The sequence below is a fragment of the Fundulus heteroclitus genome, unplaced genomic scaffold (assembly GCF_011125445.2).
Source record: "Fundulus heteroclitus isolate FHET01 unplaced genomic scaffold, MU-UCD_Fhet_4.1 scaffold_349, whole genome shotgun sequence".
NCBI classification, from domain to species: Eukaryota; Metazoa; Chordata; class Actinopteri; order Cyprinodontiformes; family Fundulidae; genus Fundulus; species Fundulus heteroclitus.
In genome coordinates, this window is record NW_023396759.1 from 58,957 (window position 1) to 76,626 (window position 17,670).

General features: G+C 44.0%; 1 protein-coding gene across 1 annotated transcript in view; it reads left to right on the top strand.

The window, feature by feature from the left end:
• The window catches only part of LOC118559841 (NACHT, LRR and PYD domains-containing protein 12-like), an 84,468-nt gene that overhangs the window by 24,853 nt on the left and 41,945 nt on the right, over positions 1-17,670 (top strand). The window contains exons 5-6 of the mRNA XM_036130361.1: positions 12,598-12,774; positions 15,724-15,897. Coding sequence (XP_035986254.1) covers positions 12,598-12,774; positions 15,724-15,897 — 351 coding nt within the window. The remainder of the gene's footprint in view (positions 1-12,597; positions 12,775-15,723; positions 15,898-17,670) is intronic.

The window sequence follows — 17,670 nt, forward strand, 5'->3', positions numbered from 1 at the left end:
TTACAGTCACACCAGCGCTGATGGGCCCCTGATCGGCAGGAGGCCTCGAGTGCTCATCACACAAACATTATAAAGGGATCTCGGGACACACCCATACAAGGGCGGTACACATCCAAACTGTGACATCAGCAGGGAAGCTGTGTCACCTCCGGGGTGGTATCTGATAGATATGTGCCAATCTTTTGGGTCAGTGCCATCTAAGTGTGCCATGCAGTTCTGGGATAAACAGCTCGTTCCACTTGACCTTGTTGATATCCTAACAGGCTTAAGGGAGAATTTGAGACAGGCTTTAGCAGAGACACGTGAAACACAGGATGCACTTTCAAAGCTGCAGGCAACTTTAGACGAACAGCTGATGAATTGATGACCTTCTCCACTACGTATGGTCCAACGTAACGAGACGACAGTTTACGGGATTCGACTTGAAGGGTAAGTCCCGTGACGATAACCAAACCTTCATACCAGGTGTGTAAAGAGGAGCAGGAATCCTTCGCCTGTTTGCACCCACTCTCATGCAATCACCTGCCTTCATTAGCGATGAACGAGTCTCCTTCCATATCTCCCGACATCGGGAGATGTTGGCCTGGACCGAGGGGACCGCCACTTCCATCTCCTGTTCCGGAAATAGTGGCGGCTGATAGCCAAACATCACGAGAAATGGGGACCTTCCCGTTGCAGAGCTGGGAAGAGAGTTGCAGGCATATTCAACCCATGGGGACTCAGAGGGTTCTTTGCCGACACACAGCGTAACGCCGCTTCCAAGCTTTGGTTAGCTCTTTCCGTCTGGCCGTTACTCTGGGGATGGTAACCAGACGTCAGACTAACAGTAGCCCCCACTGAGTGACAAAAAGCTTTCCAAACCATGGATGAGAACTGGGGTCTGCGATCTGACACGATGTCCACCGGTAATCCATGAATACGGAAGACATGCTGCACCATTAGATCAGCGGTCTCCGTAGCCGAAGGCAGCTTCTCGAGGGCGACAAAGTGAACTGCTTTAGAAAAACGATCGACAATTGTTAAAACGACAGTTTTACCTGCCGAGCATGGAAGTCCAGTCACAAAGTCCAACGCGATGTGGGACCAAGGCCTGCTGGGGACCAGGAGGGGGCGCAGAAGACCTGTGGTCGGGCGATGTGATGCCTTGCCCCTGGCGCACACTGAACAGGCCGAAACGTAGGTCTTGGTGTCAGATGATATGGACGGCCACCAGAAGCGTTGACGAATGAATGACATAGTTCTCGAAAATCCAGGATGGCAGGTAAGTTTAGAGTCATGACCCCACTGCAGGACTCGGGAACGTAACTCCACAGGAACGAACAGACAGCCCTCCGGAACTCCATCAGGAACAGTCTGGTCGGCAAGAGCAGCCTTAACGGCAGTTTCCACATCCCATGTGGCAGCACCAATCATACGTGATGTAGGAAGAACAGTGCCAACTTCAGTAGCAACCTCCTCCGACTGGAACTGGCGGGACAGCGAGTCAGGTTTTGTATTCTTTGATCCAGGTCTGTAAGTAAGCGTAAAGTTAAATCTTCAAAAAAACAGAGACCACCTAGCCTGACGAGAGTTAAGTCTCTTAGCGGTTCTCAGGTAAGACAGATTCTTATGGTCGGTGAACACAACAAAAGGCTCCACAGTACCTTCCAGCCAGTGCCTCCATTCTTGAAGTGCCATTACCACAGCCAAAAGTTCTCGGTCCCCTACATCATAATTTCTTTCTGTGGTAGTGAGCCGCCTGGAAAAAAAGGCACATGGACGTAATTTACCTTCTCCAGATGTCCGTTGAGAGAGTACAGCACCCACACCGGAATCTGACGCATCAACCTCCATCACAAATGGAGTCTCAGGATCTGGATGCGCCAAAACGGGTGTTGAGGAGAACAGAGTCTTCAGTCTAGCGAATGCCTCATCCGCCTGTGGACTCCAAGTGAAAGACTTGACAGGTGAAGTGAGAGTAGTCAGAGGTGCAGCCACCTTACTGTAGTCTCGAATGAATCGACGATAGAAATTTGCAAACCCTAGAAAACGTTGGAGCTGTTTTCTGGATTTAGGAACAGGCCACTCAGTCACCGCTTGGATTTTGCTTTCATCAGGTTTTAGCTTTCCCTTCTGGATAACATAACCCAGGAATTTAATGGATGACGTGTGAAACTCACATTTCTCAGCTTTCACATATAGTTTGTTCTCCAAAAGTCTCTGAAGAACCATCCGAACGTGTCTCACATGTTCCTCCATGTTGCGTGAGAAAATCAGGATGTCGTCCAAGTAGACAAAGATAAACTGGTTAAGCATATCTCTCAAAACGTCGTTCACTAGTGCCTGAAAAACAGCAGGAGCATTAGTCAATCCAAACGGCATCACTAAATATTCAAAGTGCCCTAGGGGAGTGTTAAATGCAGTTTTCCATTCGTCACCAGCCTTGATACGCACAAGGTGATATGCATTACGCAAGTCGAGCTTACTGAACATTGTGGCCTTGCATATAGGTTCCACAACTGAATCCATCAGGGGCAGAGAATATTTGTTCTTCACAGTGATATTGTTGAGACCCCGGTAATCAATACAGGGTCTTAGACTAGAGTCTTTCTTCTTAACAAAAAAGAATCCTGCTCCAACAGGGGCTGATGAACGGCGTATAAGACCAGCCGCTAGGGACTCGGATAAATATTTCTCCATAGCCTAACGTTCAGGACGAGAAAGGTTAAACAACCTACTTGATGGTAAGGGGGCTCCAGACAGTAATTCAATGGAGCAATCATAAGGCCGATGAGGAGGAAGAGAGAGGGCCTTGGCCTTACTGAATGCCTCACTCAGGTCATGGTACTCTGGAGGAATTGTGAAGAGATCAGGTGGTTTATGTGGTGTTCTTGGGACAGAATTGGTGGGTGAAATAGCTGAGCGTAGACAATGGAAGAGACAGAACGGGCTCCAGCTAGCAACAGTACACAAAGACCAGTCAATGTGTGGATTATGAATCTTCAACCAGGTGTGACCGAGAACTATGGGAACATTGGGTGAGGAAATAACCAGCAATTGAATTTCCTCTCTATGGTTGCCAGACAGTAGCAGGGTAAGAGGTGTAGTAATCCGTGTGATGCGAGCCAAGTGCCGTCCATCCAGGGCATTGACCTCACGAGGATCCTTTATTTCCTCCGTCTGTAGATTGGCAGTCTCAACCAGTCTCTCATCAATAAAATTATCATCTGCTCCAGAGTCCACTAAGGCACGCAGATTGATGGGGCCTTCAGACCTGATGAGTGTGGCATCCAATTCCATCCGGTCAAAATTGGAGGATTTATTGATAGCATGACTCACCCATAATCCTCCCTTTATTAATGAGTCTGCTCGTTTAACGCTGGGCAATTGTTGCGTAGATGTCCCGCTTCGCCACAGTAGAGACATAGTTTATCTCGAAAGCGTTGACTTCTTTCCGCCATGGTCAACTTGGTTCTTCCCAGCTGCATGGGTTCACTGGTATCCTGGGGAGACCAATGGTTAAGGGATGCCACCTGGTGGTTATATGCATCTGATGACTCAATGGATGTCCTGTAAGGTGGATTCTCAAGTTTACTGGTCCTTCTCTGGCTGGGATTCTCTCTTATCTGTTCCCGCTGAGTGTTGTCAATGTGGATGGCTAATGCGATAATCTCATCCAGGGTCTTTAAATCAGAGCGTAGCACAATTTGGTTTCTGATCTTTGAAACAAGACCTCGAATAAAGGCGGCCTGCAGAGCTAATTCTCCCCATCCGCTCTCAGTTGCTAATATTCGAAAGTCTATGGAATATTCAGCTGCAGATTGATTGCCTTGAGTAAAGGTGAATAGTCTATTTCCTGCCTCGAGGCCACGAACAGGATGGTCGAAGGTCTTGCGCATGTTTAAGATTAATTCTGTGTAGCTGGAACAAACACTTGAATTACGTTCCTTTAATGCCATGGCCCATCTAGCCGCTCTACCGGCTAGATGGGCCATCTATATTGGCTCTACTACCCAATATCAGATTAACCTTGGCTTTATCTGAAGCATAGGTGGAAGGCTGTTGTTGGAACACTAGGTCACACTGGAATAGGAAACGGTCACAATTTCCTACATCACCTGAGTATCGTTCTGGCAGCGGAAAAGATGGCTCTCGGGATGGTACCTGATCCACAGGAGCAGCAGCGGAAGTGGTGGTGGAGGGTGACGCTCCAGTGGCAGGAGAAGTGGTTGTAGCCGCGTTGCTGGTGTTGAGGTGATTAACCACCTGATCCAATTTCTGGGTTAACTCCTCCATTTGTTGGTTGAGTAACTGCAATAAACGTCTAGATTCCTTAATCTCTTGTTCATGGCTACCAATTAACACCTCCTGGGAGTTTAGTGCATGACGAAAAAAAGCTGAGTCTGCTGAATCCATGATGGCCAGTTTGTTCTGTTATGGTTAGTTTTGTACAGACTCAAATGCAGACTCAGACTCAGGATGTAAAAATAAATAATAATTTATTTTAACATAAGGCGCTTCCAAAAAGGGAAGGAAAACAAAGGGATGCAAGACTCTCCAGTTAACTTGCACATGGAAACTCACAGGACTAGACTCTTCAAGAACTTGCAAACTTGGACTTGGAAAAAAGGCAAAACTCTCCAGTTTACTTGCATGTATCTTCGGCTGTGGGTTTGGCTGTTTGGCTTTTTGGCTTTTTGGCAGGCAGGCAGGCAGGGTGATCTGAGCAGAATCCAACTTCTCCAAACGAAATCAAGAAGAACAAACTGGCGCCTGCTGTCTGGTTTCAGGGGGTTAAATACTGTCTGGTTGATTTCAGGATTGCCAGCAGCTGCACCACAAAACCAGGAAGGAACCACCACTATGCCACGCCCACTTGCACTGCATAAGATCACAACACTATTCCCTTTATTTACTGGTTCTGATCACAGAGAGACGGTTCCACATGCTGACAGTCAGACAGCTGCTGGAGAACGTTTACCAGAACCACTGGTTCTCCTCCATAGATCTGAAGGACTACTTCCATGTTCCATCATACCCAAACACAGGAAGTATCTGCGCTTATCCTTCCAGGGGATTCCCTGTCACTACAACCGCCTGCCATTGGGTTCCTCTCTGGTTCCACGCACATTCTCCAGATGCCGCTGCGCTCTGCAGGGATGAGAATCCTCTTTTATGTGGACCACCTGCTCTTGCTGGCTCGGTCCAGAGAGGAAGCAGCGGTGTGGACCAGAGCTCTGGCTCCACAGCTGACAGAGCTGGGTTCTCCATAAAGTGGAGTTCTGTTCTCCATCCCAGCTGCTAGTTTCTCTGGGCTGGAGCTAAACTGGGCCACCATGAGAGCCCAGAGCAGACACTGTCAGCGCTGCTCCGCCGGGTCACACCTCCAAACAGTGACAGCTCTGTCCGTCATGTGGCTGCTAGGGATGACGTCAGCGGCCCACCTGCTGCTTCCGCTGGCTCTGCCTCATATGAGGCGCCTGCCTGCAGAGATGCTTCACCCGCCACAGAACACACGTCTCTCCACATAAAGGTGGTGCAGCTGACTCAGCATTTTGCTCCTCTGCTGCGGGACCAGCAGCTTCTGATCCACACAACAACAGGGTCACAGCAGCGGCATAAAGGGGGCGTGGCTCAGCTCAGCTGCTGAAGGTGGCCAGACAGCTGCTGTGCTGGAAACGCACCAATCTGCTCTCCATCAGAGCAGTTTACATCCCCGCTGTCCTGAACAGAGAAGCGCACATCATGTCCAGAGGGAGACTGGACCCTCCATCACCACCTGATCTCTCAGGTCTGGAGCAGGTTCTGCAGGCCAGCAGTGGACCTGTTCTCCACACCAGAGAACGCTCAGTGTCCGCTATGGTTCTCCCTGAGCCTGAAGTAGGATCCTCTTCTAGGAGTGGATGCCTCTGCTCATCCAGGGCAAAGACACACAAGCTCTAGTTAGGAAGAAACCAGGAAAAGATGCAGTCTGTTATATAATGCTTAAACATTTAAATGATATATTTCTGACTGTTATTTTTAAACTGTTTAATCTGATTATGCAGACAGGGATTATTCCTGCAGCATGGAAACAGTCAGTTATAATTCCTGTGTTGAAGCAGGTAAAAATGCAGCAGAGCCTTCAAACTATAGGCCTATAGCTCTTACATCTCAATTAGGGAAAACAATGGAGAGAATTGTAATAGAATATCATATTTTCTTGAAAGTAAACATTTATTCTGTCCTTTTCAAAGTGGTTTTCATAAAGGGAGAAATATGATGGATGCGGTTCTGTGCCTGGAGTCAGAAGTAAGGAAAGCTCAAATAAATAAATAAATAGTGATAGCTGTGTTCTTTGACATAGAAAAGGTGTATGAGATGTTATGGAAGGAGGGAATATTGATTAAATTAGAAAAACTTGGCATAAGTGGTCAGATTTCTAACTGGGTTTTAGATTTTCTGTTTGGTAGTGTAATAGAAGTTAGAGTTGGGGCTGCTTTCTCTACTAGATATATTGTTGAGAATGGTAGCCCACAAGGCAGTGTGTGTAGCCCAATTCTTTTTAATATTATAATAAATGACATTTCTGATGAGATAGATGGTAGTATAGGGAAATCTTTATTTGCAGATGATGGGGCTCTGTGGGTGAGGGGTCATAATCTGATATATTTGCAGAAAAAGATGCAGGATGACATTTTGAAAGTGGAAGGTTGGGCAAATAAATGGGGATTTAGAATGTCAGCTGCAAAGTCCCAAGTTATTAGTTTTTATAGAAGACATAAGAAAGTTAATGTGCTGTTTGAATATGATTATTATTATTATTATTAATTGTAATTTGGTATTATAATTTAAGTAATAAATCATTCAACTTAAAATTCCACCTTAACAAAATATAGTTCAAATGGTGGTGATGTTAGCTAGAAGCTTGTAATGATTCATACTACTAATGCATTAATTAATTAGCTGTTATGAACTCATTTATGCTGGAATAAATGATCTGGTCGGATTTTAACCAACGAGGTTTATCCGGCAGACTGTGAGAACCCCAATATAACTGCAATTAGAGTTTAAATCCTTATTCCTTATCACCAATCCAATGATAATGTCTCTGTGTTAATATCAGATGTTAACTCCGATAGGAGGTAGCTCTGAATTCTGAACAAACCGCAAAATGAGCTCTAACAAAAAGATTGAAATTCCTGATAAGGACAGGAAAGATAGAACAAAGAGACGGAAAAAGATGGAAGAAGTTGGAAAAAGAGTTACAGAAGGACCCGCAGCGGGGTCTTTACGAACCACAAAATCAAACACAGCAAAAATCAATTGTAAAAGGCATGCACACACAAAGAAAGATATTCAACGGTTAAAACACTCCGCCTTGGAGTAAAAAGCATTTACTAAGTCCCTAAAACCTTCCCAGGCACTTCTGAAACACCCGGTGGGTGAAAAAGAAATAAAAGGGGAGAACCCCGTTACTTGTGGATCAGGGCTGTCCGGGCTGGGTCCGTGAGCGCTCCGAATAACGCGGCGTCCTGAATGCGTCTCGACTGCGTGGATGTAGGCAGAAGCGGGCAGCAGCTGGGACGGGATGAGGAGGCTCCTTCGTCTCTTCCTCCGGGCTTACAGTCGCTTTGTTGGCCAGACAAAGCGGTGTCCTCTTTAGATCACTGGGAGATAAGGCGGCTCTCAGTCTTTTGATCAGAGGGAATTAAAAGTACTTTTTAAAGTCGACTTCCTGCGTAAACAAAGCAGGGAATAAAGTTTGCTTCGAAAAGTCTCGGCCCAGCGAGAAACTTAAGCACGTGGCGTGGGGGTGGTGGGGGGGGGGGGGGGGGGGGGGGGGGGGGGGGGGGTTGGAGTAGCAGCTGCGTGACTTCTCAGGTTGGCGGTGTGCCAGGGAAGAAGAGAGATTGTCGTGCGTGACCACAATAAATACATTTTCCCCACAGACATGAATACGTAGACGCCGCGTCCTCGGGTGAGAGGCGTGCCGACAGAGCGGCCATCTTAGGTCAGACCTAGCTGCGCTCAGAGAGAATACAAGTCAATTCAGAAAAATGTACTTTATGTTTTCAGACACTCTGAATGCGGTGAATTCTCACCCGATTTCCAGATAAATCAACTGACTGAAACGTCACCCCTTTAGGGGCTACATGGGACCAATTGAATGAAATTAAATTATTGTCTAACTTAATATATAATTTCGATTTTGTATTGAAAGTAAGCAAACTTCCAGAGCTACGTCCCAGGAAGCCTGACTTTTACTCCGCTTATGGGTGCGCAAATAAAAGGATAGGCCTACTAGAAACCAGATCCTGGGGAATTACTTTCCATAAGTAAGATTTTATAATAGATATTCCTCATGCTTTACAGTTACAGTTTTTCTGGCATAAACACAATATGTGCTAATGGGTAGCAGGGATGGAAGCAGAGAAAAGTACATTAAACACCAAAAACAAACAAAATGGTCCTAAATTACTGGATAGACATGATTTGTGGTGGGGGGGATATTATACAGTTTTTGCTATGATTTTGTAATGTATTTGATTCTTAGATGCGTAAGGTTTTTTGTTGATTTATTTCCCCCCAGATTGCGGTTTGTAATATATAATTTTTAAATGCTGTTATGAGCACCTCTGCTCTCACTTGTCTGTATATAGTTTTGCTCCTATGTAGATCAGTGCTGTTGTCTGTAGATCGGTGTCTGTGTACATAGCCTATACATACAGTATATATATATATATATATATATATATATATATATATATATATATATATACATACAGTATATATATATATATATATATATATATATATATATATATATATATATATATATATAGGAAGAAAGAGAGAGAAATTTATGTGTGTATAAATTGTGTGTGTATATTAGATTAATATATAACTGCAAAATATGTAAGTGCATGTACATTTTTCATCCAGTTTGACTTCAATTTAAATAGTTTTGGTTCTGAATAAATATATGTAATCTGTCTGAAATGTCACGAGCGTTGTGAACATATGATTAAAATGAGATCTGAGCTGCCTCCTATTCATTTTGACAGCAGATGTCTGATCTGTGGTCTGACCCAAGATGGCCGCCATGTAGGCACGTCGGCCCAGCGGCCGGCAGCGTACAATGGGGCGTCTACGTATATGATGTCTATGCATTTTCCCTAGCAACATTATCTTTCCGCTCCGTTGTTAGGGCAGCGGCCATTTTCGGGCCGTGTTGCATGATGGGAGTTGGTGGCCATTTTGACCACATTGCATCATAGGGAAATGCAGTCCGTCACGTCCCGAATTAATGCAGATCTGTCACGTCTGAACTGGCATTACATTAATTTAAATCTTTATAATCTGAAGCTAGAACAAGTGAATAAAGTGAGGTTTTTAGTGGTCATCTTTGATGAAAAGTTAACTTGGAAACAGCAGATAGAATTAGTTCAAAACAAATGTAAAAAGTTAATAATTTGTTGAGATGTCTTTCTGGACAGGAATGGGGAGCTTCAAGAAGTGCTGTTGGCAGTTTATCAGGCTCTCATGAGATCTTCCTTGGATTATGGGTGTATAGCATATATGGCAGCTGCTGACAGTCATTGGAGAAAACATGATAGTGAACAAACACAAGGGTTACCAATATGTTGTGGAGCTTTCAGATCATCTTCTTTAGCTGCTTTGCAGGTTAAACTGGTGAGCTTCCTTTTAGCTTAAGAAGATTGAAGCTAATGTATGTGTACTGGGTAAATCTACAGGGACATAATTATGGTCATCCAACTAAGGCTGTGCTGCAAGACTGTTAGAAACATCATAAATTGGATTGTAATGACTATGGATGGATTGGGGACATAAAAGCTCCAGATTTGGGTTTGGAGCTTTTATGTCCCCAATACACCTTAAGTTGGTTGCCATCTGCCAATAAAAAACTAAAACAAAAAAAAAAGACTTTTGACTTTTAAGAAAAAGTTCAAACAATTAAACAATTTATTTAAAAACAAGTATCATTTACATAAAATACTTAAATAAGGAGCTGGTTAAATTGAAGTTCTCCTCTTTCAGACACTTCACATAAAATCTTGTTAAAACCCCACAACTGCATAAAATCCTCCATGTTCTGCGTGGCTCTGTGGAAGTGAAACTCCAGCCTAATCCTGGCTTTAACGTTGCACTTCCACAGAGCCACAGCATCAAGGTGAGGTCCCCCCTGCAGTCTGTCTCTACGGGACAAATAAATGGCCATCTTTGCCTCACTGATTAAAAAGTTTAAAAGTCTGGCCTTTGGCTTATTACTTTTATTTTGGCACACTCCTCCAATAAATAAAGAAGTTGTAAAAACTGTGCCAAAAAGACTAAAAACATTTGTTAAAAGGCTAAAAACGGTCTTTAGTCTGTTACAGTCCATAAAAACATGAAAAACATTTTCAGACAGACTGCAGTAAGGACACTCAATTAAAACAGCCCGATTAATAACGGATAAAAACGAGTTTGTGGCGATGGCACCATGTAAAATCCTCCATTGGAGATCACCAGTTCTCTTTTTAATTGGAGGCTTATATAAAGTCCTCCACTGGGGTGCTCTGCCAGCAAGTTTATCAGTCCATAGACAGACTGCGCGGTTCTCAAGCTGCCTTTGAGTCATTACTTTAGAGCAGACTCTATAAACAGTCTTTTTTTTCCAGAGTCCTGTCTAGCAATGTGGCAATAGTAATTCATGTCTCAGTGCCAAATAGAGCTTGACAGATTTTGCTTTCTCGAGTGGAGCAAACAGCTTTCGCCATAATGCTCCGCTTAATTTATGCATGTAAATAGCTTTATTGTGATTCCTGCAGGGAGAATTTCAAATTATATGGACACTACATTGGGTAAGTAGGAGAGTGAAGGAAGAACAAGAAGAGAAAAAAAGAAGGAGAAGAGGTGAAAGAAAGAAGAGATAAAAGGGAGAGTATGATAAAACGTCCTCCGTCTGCTCCATCACCTGGAAAGAGAGACGCAAAAACAACAGCACAACCAACAGACATAAAGCAACAGATACAATCGAGTAACACCTTGATGCCTTTGCTAAATCATATGTATTATTATTTAAGCTGACATGTGTAAAGTGATACCTGAAAAAAGAAAGTGAACGAAAATAAATAAATAAATAAATAAATTACAGGCTTTCTTTATATAAGTGAACACTTAATACCTGGAACCTGCACCTGTGGGAGTTTGTGAGAGTGCACTAGTTTAGGTGAAAATTATCCAGAAGGAAATAGCTCGATAGTGGTTGTGGAGAACCAAAGGCCCGCCTTCCCCGAGCACAGAAGCAGGAGTCAGGGGACCCATAACCACGGACTCCCAAAGGGGCCCCCAAAGCAGGGCGCCCAAGAGGGGCCAACACAGGAAATCTGCAACCCCACCCCCCAAGGAAATAGGAGAGATGACCCCGAGGAAATCCCCCAGCCACCGCAATGCCGATACCCCAAAGAGCCGCAGGGACGAGCCCGTGGGCTCCGCCGGCAGCCAGCCGCGCTGAAGTGGTCCCGGCCATGGGCCCTGAGGGCCAGAGGCCCCTGGGTGGCCAGGCCCCACGAAGTAGCCACCGGGAATATAAACAGTTTTCTGGTCCATAGTGAATAAAACCATCTTCTGTGGGTCCGGGCTGGAGAGCAGAGGTTCACTTTGCTCCAGGAAACCAGGATCCAGGATCAGGCCAGGAAAGGAGTCCATCAGGTCTGGTTGGCTCTGTCCCTCACAGTAGTCATAGAGTAGAGCGTTTCTGTTAGCATTATTATTCATCTGGACCAAGGTTCCTTTTTAGTTTATTATTTGCTCTTTGAGAGAAGCCACCACTGAGTTTGGTCTCCATGTTCACAAGCATAGAAAAAGGCCTGCAATGTAGGGTTAGCTTGGGTTATACCGGCTTTAGCTTTAATTAATAAACATTTCAGCAAATATTATTGAACTGGGATCTCAGATTGACACCCTGAGGGTTTTTATTTTGCTGTTGTATGCAGAGAAGTGCTTGTTACTTGTCTTTATTTAAAGGTCCTAAAGTACATTTATTTTATTCACCTTTTTATTTTCCTAAATAAAGGGGGGGGGGGGGGTATTGTTAACACTTTATAACTTGTGTCAAATGGTGATTTAGTCTGTGCCTCATTATTCCAGTGTTCAGTGTTTAGTGCTAAAACATAATACCATGCATAGATATGTAGTCCACGTTTGCACTGCAAGTTTGCTGGTTCAAATCCCACAGGCTCCTGCCCTGGGTCCCTGAGCAAGAGCCTTAGAGCCAGAATGCTCTGGGGCACCACCCAGTGGCAGCCCACTGCTCCCTGAGGGACGGGTTAAATGCAGAGGACACATTTCATTGGTTTCCAAAGATGTGCTGAAAAATGCAGATGAGATGTTCACTGCTGAGAACCACACCTTGATCTGGACCTTAACACGTCATAATAACATTTTCTGGTTCTGCTGGCTTTAACTCTTTAAATCAGTTCTACTGGATCACATATCAGACATCAGTTCATCATGTTTCTGGGACCTTTGCATTCAGGAACATTCATTTTCTACATTTTATCATTTATTTGTTCATGTTTCAATTTTAACCTGCATCCTGGTGGCCTCAGCTCACATCTTTGATTCTTTACTCAGATTGATGACCTGCAGTTTGTCAGAGATCAACTGTAAACATCTGGTATCTGCGCTGAAGTCCAACCCGTCCCATCTGACAGAACTGGACCTGAGCAGAAACAAAGACCTGAAAGATGGTGGAGTGAAGGAGCTCTGTGGTTTCCTCCAGACTCCCCTCTGCAAACTACAGACACTGAGGTCAGATTCCATGTTTTAGTTCTGATATTTGTGATGTGAAAGTTGTGTTGACACTAAACTGCAGACATCTGGCTGATATTCTACTGATCCACACTGAGAATATCCATGGTAAAGTCTGCTTTCTTCTTCACTGCTTTGCTCCAGTTAAAGTTTATTTCTTTTTCTAACTTCCTGTCAGGATTTATTCAATAATCAGCAGAAACATGTAACAATGAACTGAATTTCAGTTTAGAGTTGCAGCTTTTATCCAGAACTGAGGAAGAGATAAGTAATAAAATACTGATGTTTCATTTATTTCAAGGTTTTTACTCTCTTTAAACCTTCATCAGGTCAGTTTTTCTACATTTTCTACAGGATGATTTTAAAATAATTGAATAAGTGGATGTAATTCAGCTGAAACCAAAGTTCAGATCTTCTATTGTAATAAATCTTTGCTGAGTTTGTTCCTGGACTTGGAGCCAGTTTTTAATGTTGTCTCTCTGTGTAACTGAGTCTGAGCCCTGATCTCAGGTCAGAAGCGGACAGCATTGGGACCCCCAGTGTGTAGAAATGCCCCTCATGTGAAGCGGCTCAGAGGAGATTCAAGCCAGTTTAGAAAAGTCAATTTCAGCTCCTGGAATCTGTCTGACAGCAACAAATCTATAATCCCTGATTGGTGCTTCAGCACTTTTAGAAGCTCTGCAAGGATTTTACTGACTAAAACACTCAGACACAACATGTCACAGTTGCAGGTTCTGCTTCTGGGAGCTTCAGCTCCTAAAGTCAGTTTACATGAAATATTCTCCATGACATCATGTTTTTATGGCTGTGGAATCATTAAAATAGTTCATTTATCTGCATTAATCTCCATTTGTTCATATTTGCTCCACAATTGCTGCTGACTTGTTTGTTTTCTGTGAAACTTGAATAATTTGGCTGCAGAACCTGAGTTTGTATTGATGGAGCTGCTGGTGGAGCTGACAGAGGTGAAGAGCTGAAGTCAGCAGGGCTGTCATTTAGAAAGCTTGCTGACACTAATTGGAGCTGAAATGTGCATACGCCACTTTCCACCAGAAGTTAGGATCTGTAAAAATGAACTTGAGGGAAAAATGTGTGGTCCTCATGCCAGCTCTGACACAACATGTCTGAGTGCATTTACACTCGTGCGTAATGCTGTTGGCTGGATGCATTGGCACTGCTGGAAGAACATGAAGATGGAGAATTGAGGAAACGCGCTTTCAGGGATCAAAGATTTCCTGGCCAATAATGAGGACTGGCCAATATCCTGCTTCTGACTCCCAGCATGCATTGTGCTGTTCCCCACAGGGGAAAGTGGCTCCACCTCCCTGTGAGGAGCTGAAAGGCAGCTCTCCACCCCCAGAGAGCAGAGAAGGAGGCTTTCTTCTGACACCCAGGAGGTGCTCACCTTTTTAGGGGAGGGGGGGGGGGTAATAATGGTGGGGAACCTCTCTCCTCTGAATGTGGATGTGAATCCAAAGCCACAGGGGAATTTCAACACAGAGCACAGCGTGGGTTACTTTTTAACTACTTGTTTTAACAGTTTTTTAACAACTTGTTTTAATGTGGGCAACATCTGAGCTTTTACCTCTGATTTCCATATTTAACAAACGCCTCTCTGGGAAATTTTCCAAACGTTTCTTTGCTTTTTCTCCGTGGCTCCCACGTCACCATGATGAAAAAATGATCAGCTGACACATTTTCTACACATTAACATTTATGAGGTGCTTTGCATAGACCGTTTCTGCCTGAATCTGGGTGTGTAGAGGGAAGAACATGAGCCAGAACCTGGCACTAAATGTATCGCTACAGTTGGGATCTAGAAAGAAAAATGGCTGATGCTGTGCCTGAACATGGTTATATTAATCTGAATACTTTTGCCATACTCCATTTTCTTGGCTTTCACTTTTAGTACGGATTCCACAAAAAATTATAAATGAGAGCCAGGACTGTACAAACTGCTAAACAAGTTTTAACTATTGAAAGTTCTGATATTGTTGAAGAGCTGAAGTCAGCAGGTCTTTATTGAAGGAGCAGCTTGTTGTCATTGATATTTGTCAGGGTTTTGTTTACCGATGAACTCAGGACGCACACACGGGACTAAAAGTTTGAGTCTTTATTGAAGGAAGTATACTGGGTGGTGAGTGATGAAGACCGGAGGTTCAGGACTGCAGAAGGTCAGGGATGAATGTGATGGCAGGAGCTGACGGCCCGGAGACAGAGAGTCCACACTTGCTAGGTGCTGCTCGGCTAGCAGGCCTCATAGCACTCAGGTTAGCAGTTCATTGTAGACACCAGGGCACAGAGCTGAGCTTCTCCAGTGCGGCTAGTAAGTTAGCAGAACTTGAGAGACACCAGGGCACAGAGCAGAGCCTTTCCAGAATGGCTAGTCCAGTTAGCAGTTCTCTGGAGACGCCAGGACACAGAGCAGAACCTTTCCAGAATGGCTAGTCCAGTTAGCAGTTCTCTGGAGACACCAGGACACAGAGCAGAACCTCTCCAGGAACAAACAGTGAACAAACAGTCTTTAGAGTGACTGACAGGACTAACCTTAACAACAGGAGCAAAACAAAGCTTCCCAGGCAAAACGGGGACTGGCATGGAGAGGTGTGGAATGATGACGGCCCAATGCTGAACTGAAGGCAGAGGGAGGTTTAAATAGAGCACTTCACAGGTGGAACAAGGGTCTGGCTAATTGACTGGTAAATGATATCAGGTGTGACTGACTGCTGAGGAGGTGAAGTGGAAATGACAGAAAATAACTGGTGACTGAAAACAATAAATAAAGTCAAACCTAACCCAAAAGAGATGAAAAAATGAAAATAACAGAAAAACAAAGCCAAACCAAAACTCAACCATGACAATATTAATGAGAGTTCTTTAACGGTTCTGTTGGACTGTTAGAACCTGCATCCTGGTGGCTTCAGCTCACATCTTTGATTCTTTACTCAGATTGGTGACCTGCAGTTTGTCAGAGATCAGCTGTGATTATCTGGTATCAGCGCTGAAATCCAACCCGTCCCATCTGACAGAACTGGACCTGAGCTACAACAACCTGGAAGATTCTGGAGTGAAGGAGCTCTGTGGTTTCCTCCAGACTCCCCTCTGCAAACTACAGACACTGAGGTCAGAATCCATGTTTTAGTTCTGATATTTGTAATGTGAAAGTTGTGTTGACACTAAACTGCAGACATCTGGCTGATATTCTACTGATCCACACTGAGGATCTATGTGGTAAAGTCTGCTTTCTTCTTCACTGCTTTGCTCCAGTTAAAGTTTCTTTTTATAACTTCCTGTCAGGATTTATTCAATAATCAGCAGAAAACATGAAACAATGAGCTGAATTTCAGTTTAGAGTTTCAGCTTTTATCCAGAACTGAGGAAGAGGAAGACAGAAGAAATAAAATACTGATGTTTAATTTATTTGAAGGTTTTTAATGTCTTTAAACTTTCATCAGGTCAGTTTTTCTCCATTTTCTACAGGATGATTTTAAAACATTTGAATAAGTGGATCTAATTCAGCTGAAAACCAAAGTTCAGATCTTCTATTGTAATAAATTTTTGCTGAGTTTGTTCCTGGACTTGGAGCCAGTTTTTAATGTTGTCTCTCTGTGTAACTGAGTCTGAGCCCTGATCTCAGGTCGGAAGTGGACAGCATTAGGACCCCCAGTGTGTATAAATGCCCCTCGTGTGAAGCGGCTCAGAGGGGATTCAAGCAAGTTTAGAAAAGTAAATTTCAGCTCCTGGAATCTGTCTGACAGCAACAAATCTATAATCCCCGATTGATGCTTCAGCACTTTTAGAAGCTCTGCAAGGATTTTACTGACTAAAACACTCAGACGCAACATGTCACAGTAGCAGGTTCTGCTTCTGGGAGCTTCAGCTCCTAATGTCAGTTTACATGAAATATTCTCCATGACATCATGTTTTTATGGCTGTGGAATCATTAAAATAGTTCATTTATCTGCATTAATCTCCATTTGTTCATATTTGCTCCACAATTGCTGCTGACTTGTTTGTTTTCTGTGAAACTTGAATAATTTGGCTGCAGAACCTGAGTTTGTATTGATGGAGCTGCTGGTGGAGCTGACAGAGGTTAAGAGCTGAAGTCAGCAGGGCTGTCATTTAGAAAGCTTGCTGACACTAAATGGAGCTGAAATGTGCATACGCCACTTTCCACCAGAAGTTAGGATCTGTAAAAATGAACTTGAGGGAAAAATGTGTGGTCCTCATGCCAGCTCTGACCCAGGCGTAGGCTCATTTTGGAGACAGGGAAACTGGAGACACAGATGGTGAAGTGGTGAATTACAGCCAACCTGCACGAGGATTCCTCTCAGACGTTCACTTTCACTCCATATCAGACTTTAATCTGAGATCATCTTGATCAGAAGCATTAAAACCTCAGTATTATTCATTCTGCTGGTGGTAACTCTTAAATCTATCTGGGACATTTCAGATAAATCTAAATGCCCATAAGCCATCTTAAATCTTAAATCAAAGTCTGCTAACATCTTCTCTGGGTTTTTTACCTTCACATTCCTCTCTCCAATGACCACCAGCGTGATGTGTTCCACAGATTATTGTGACCAGGTGAGCAGCAATCACTTTAATTGCTACAAACAGTCAAACACACATGCATAATGCTGTTGGCTGGATGCATTGGCACTGCTGGAAGACCGTGCAGATGGAGAATTGAGGAAACGCGCTTTCAGGGATAAAAGATTTCCTGGCCAATAATGAGGACTGGCCAATATCCTGCTTCTGACTCCCAGCATGCATTGTGCTGTTCACCACAAGGGAAAGTGGCTCCACCTCCCTGTGAGGAGCTGAAAGGCAGCTCTCCAACCCCCAGAGAGCAGAGAAGGAGGCTTTCTGCTCACACCCAGGCAGTGCTCACCT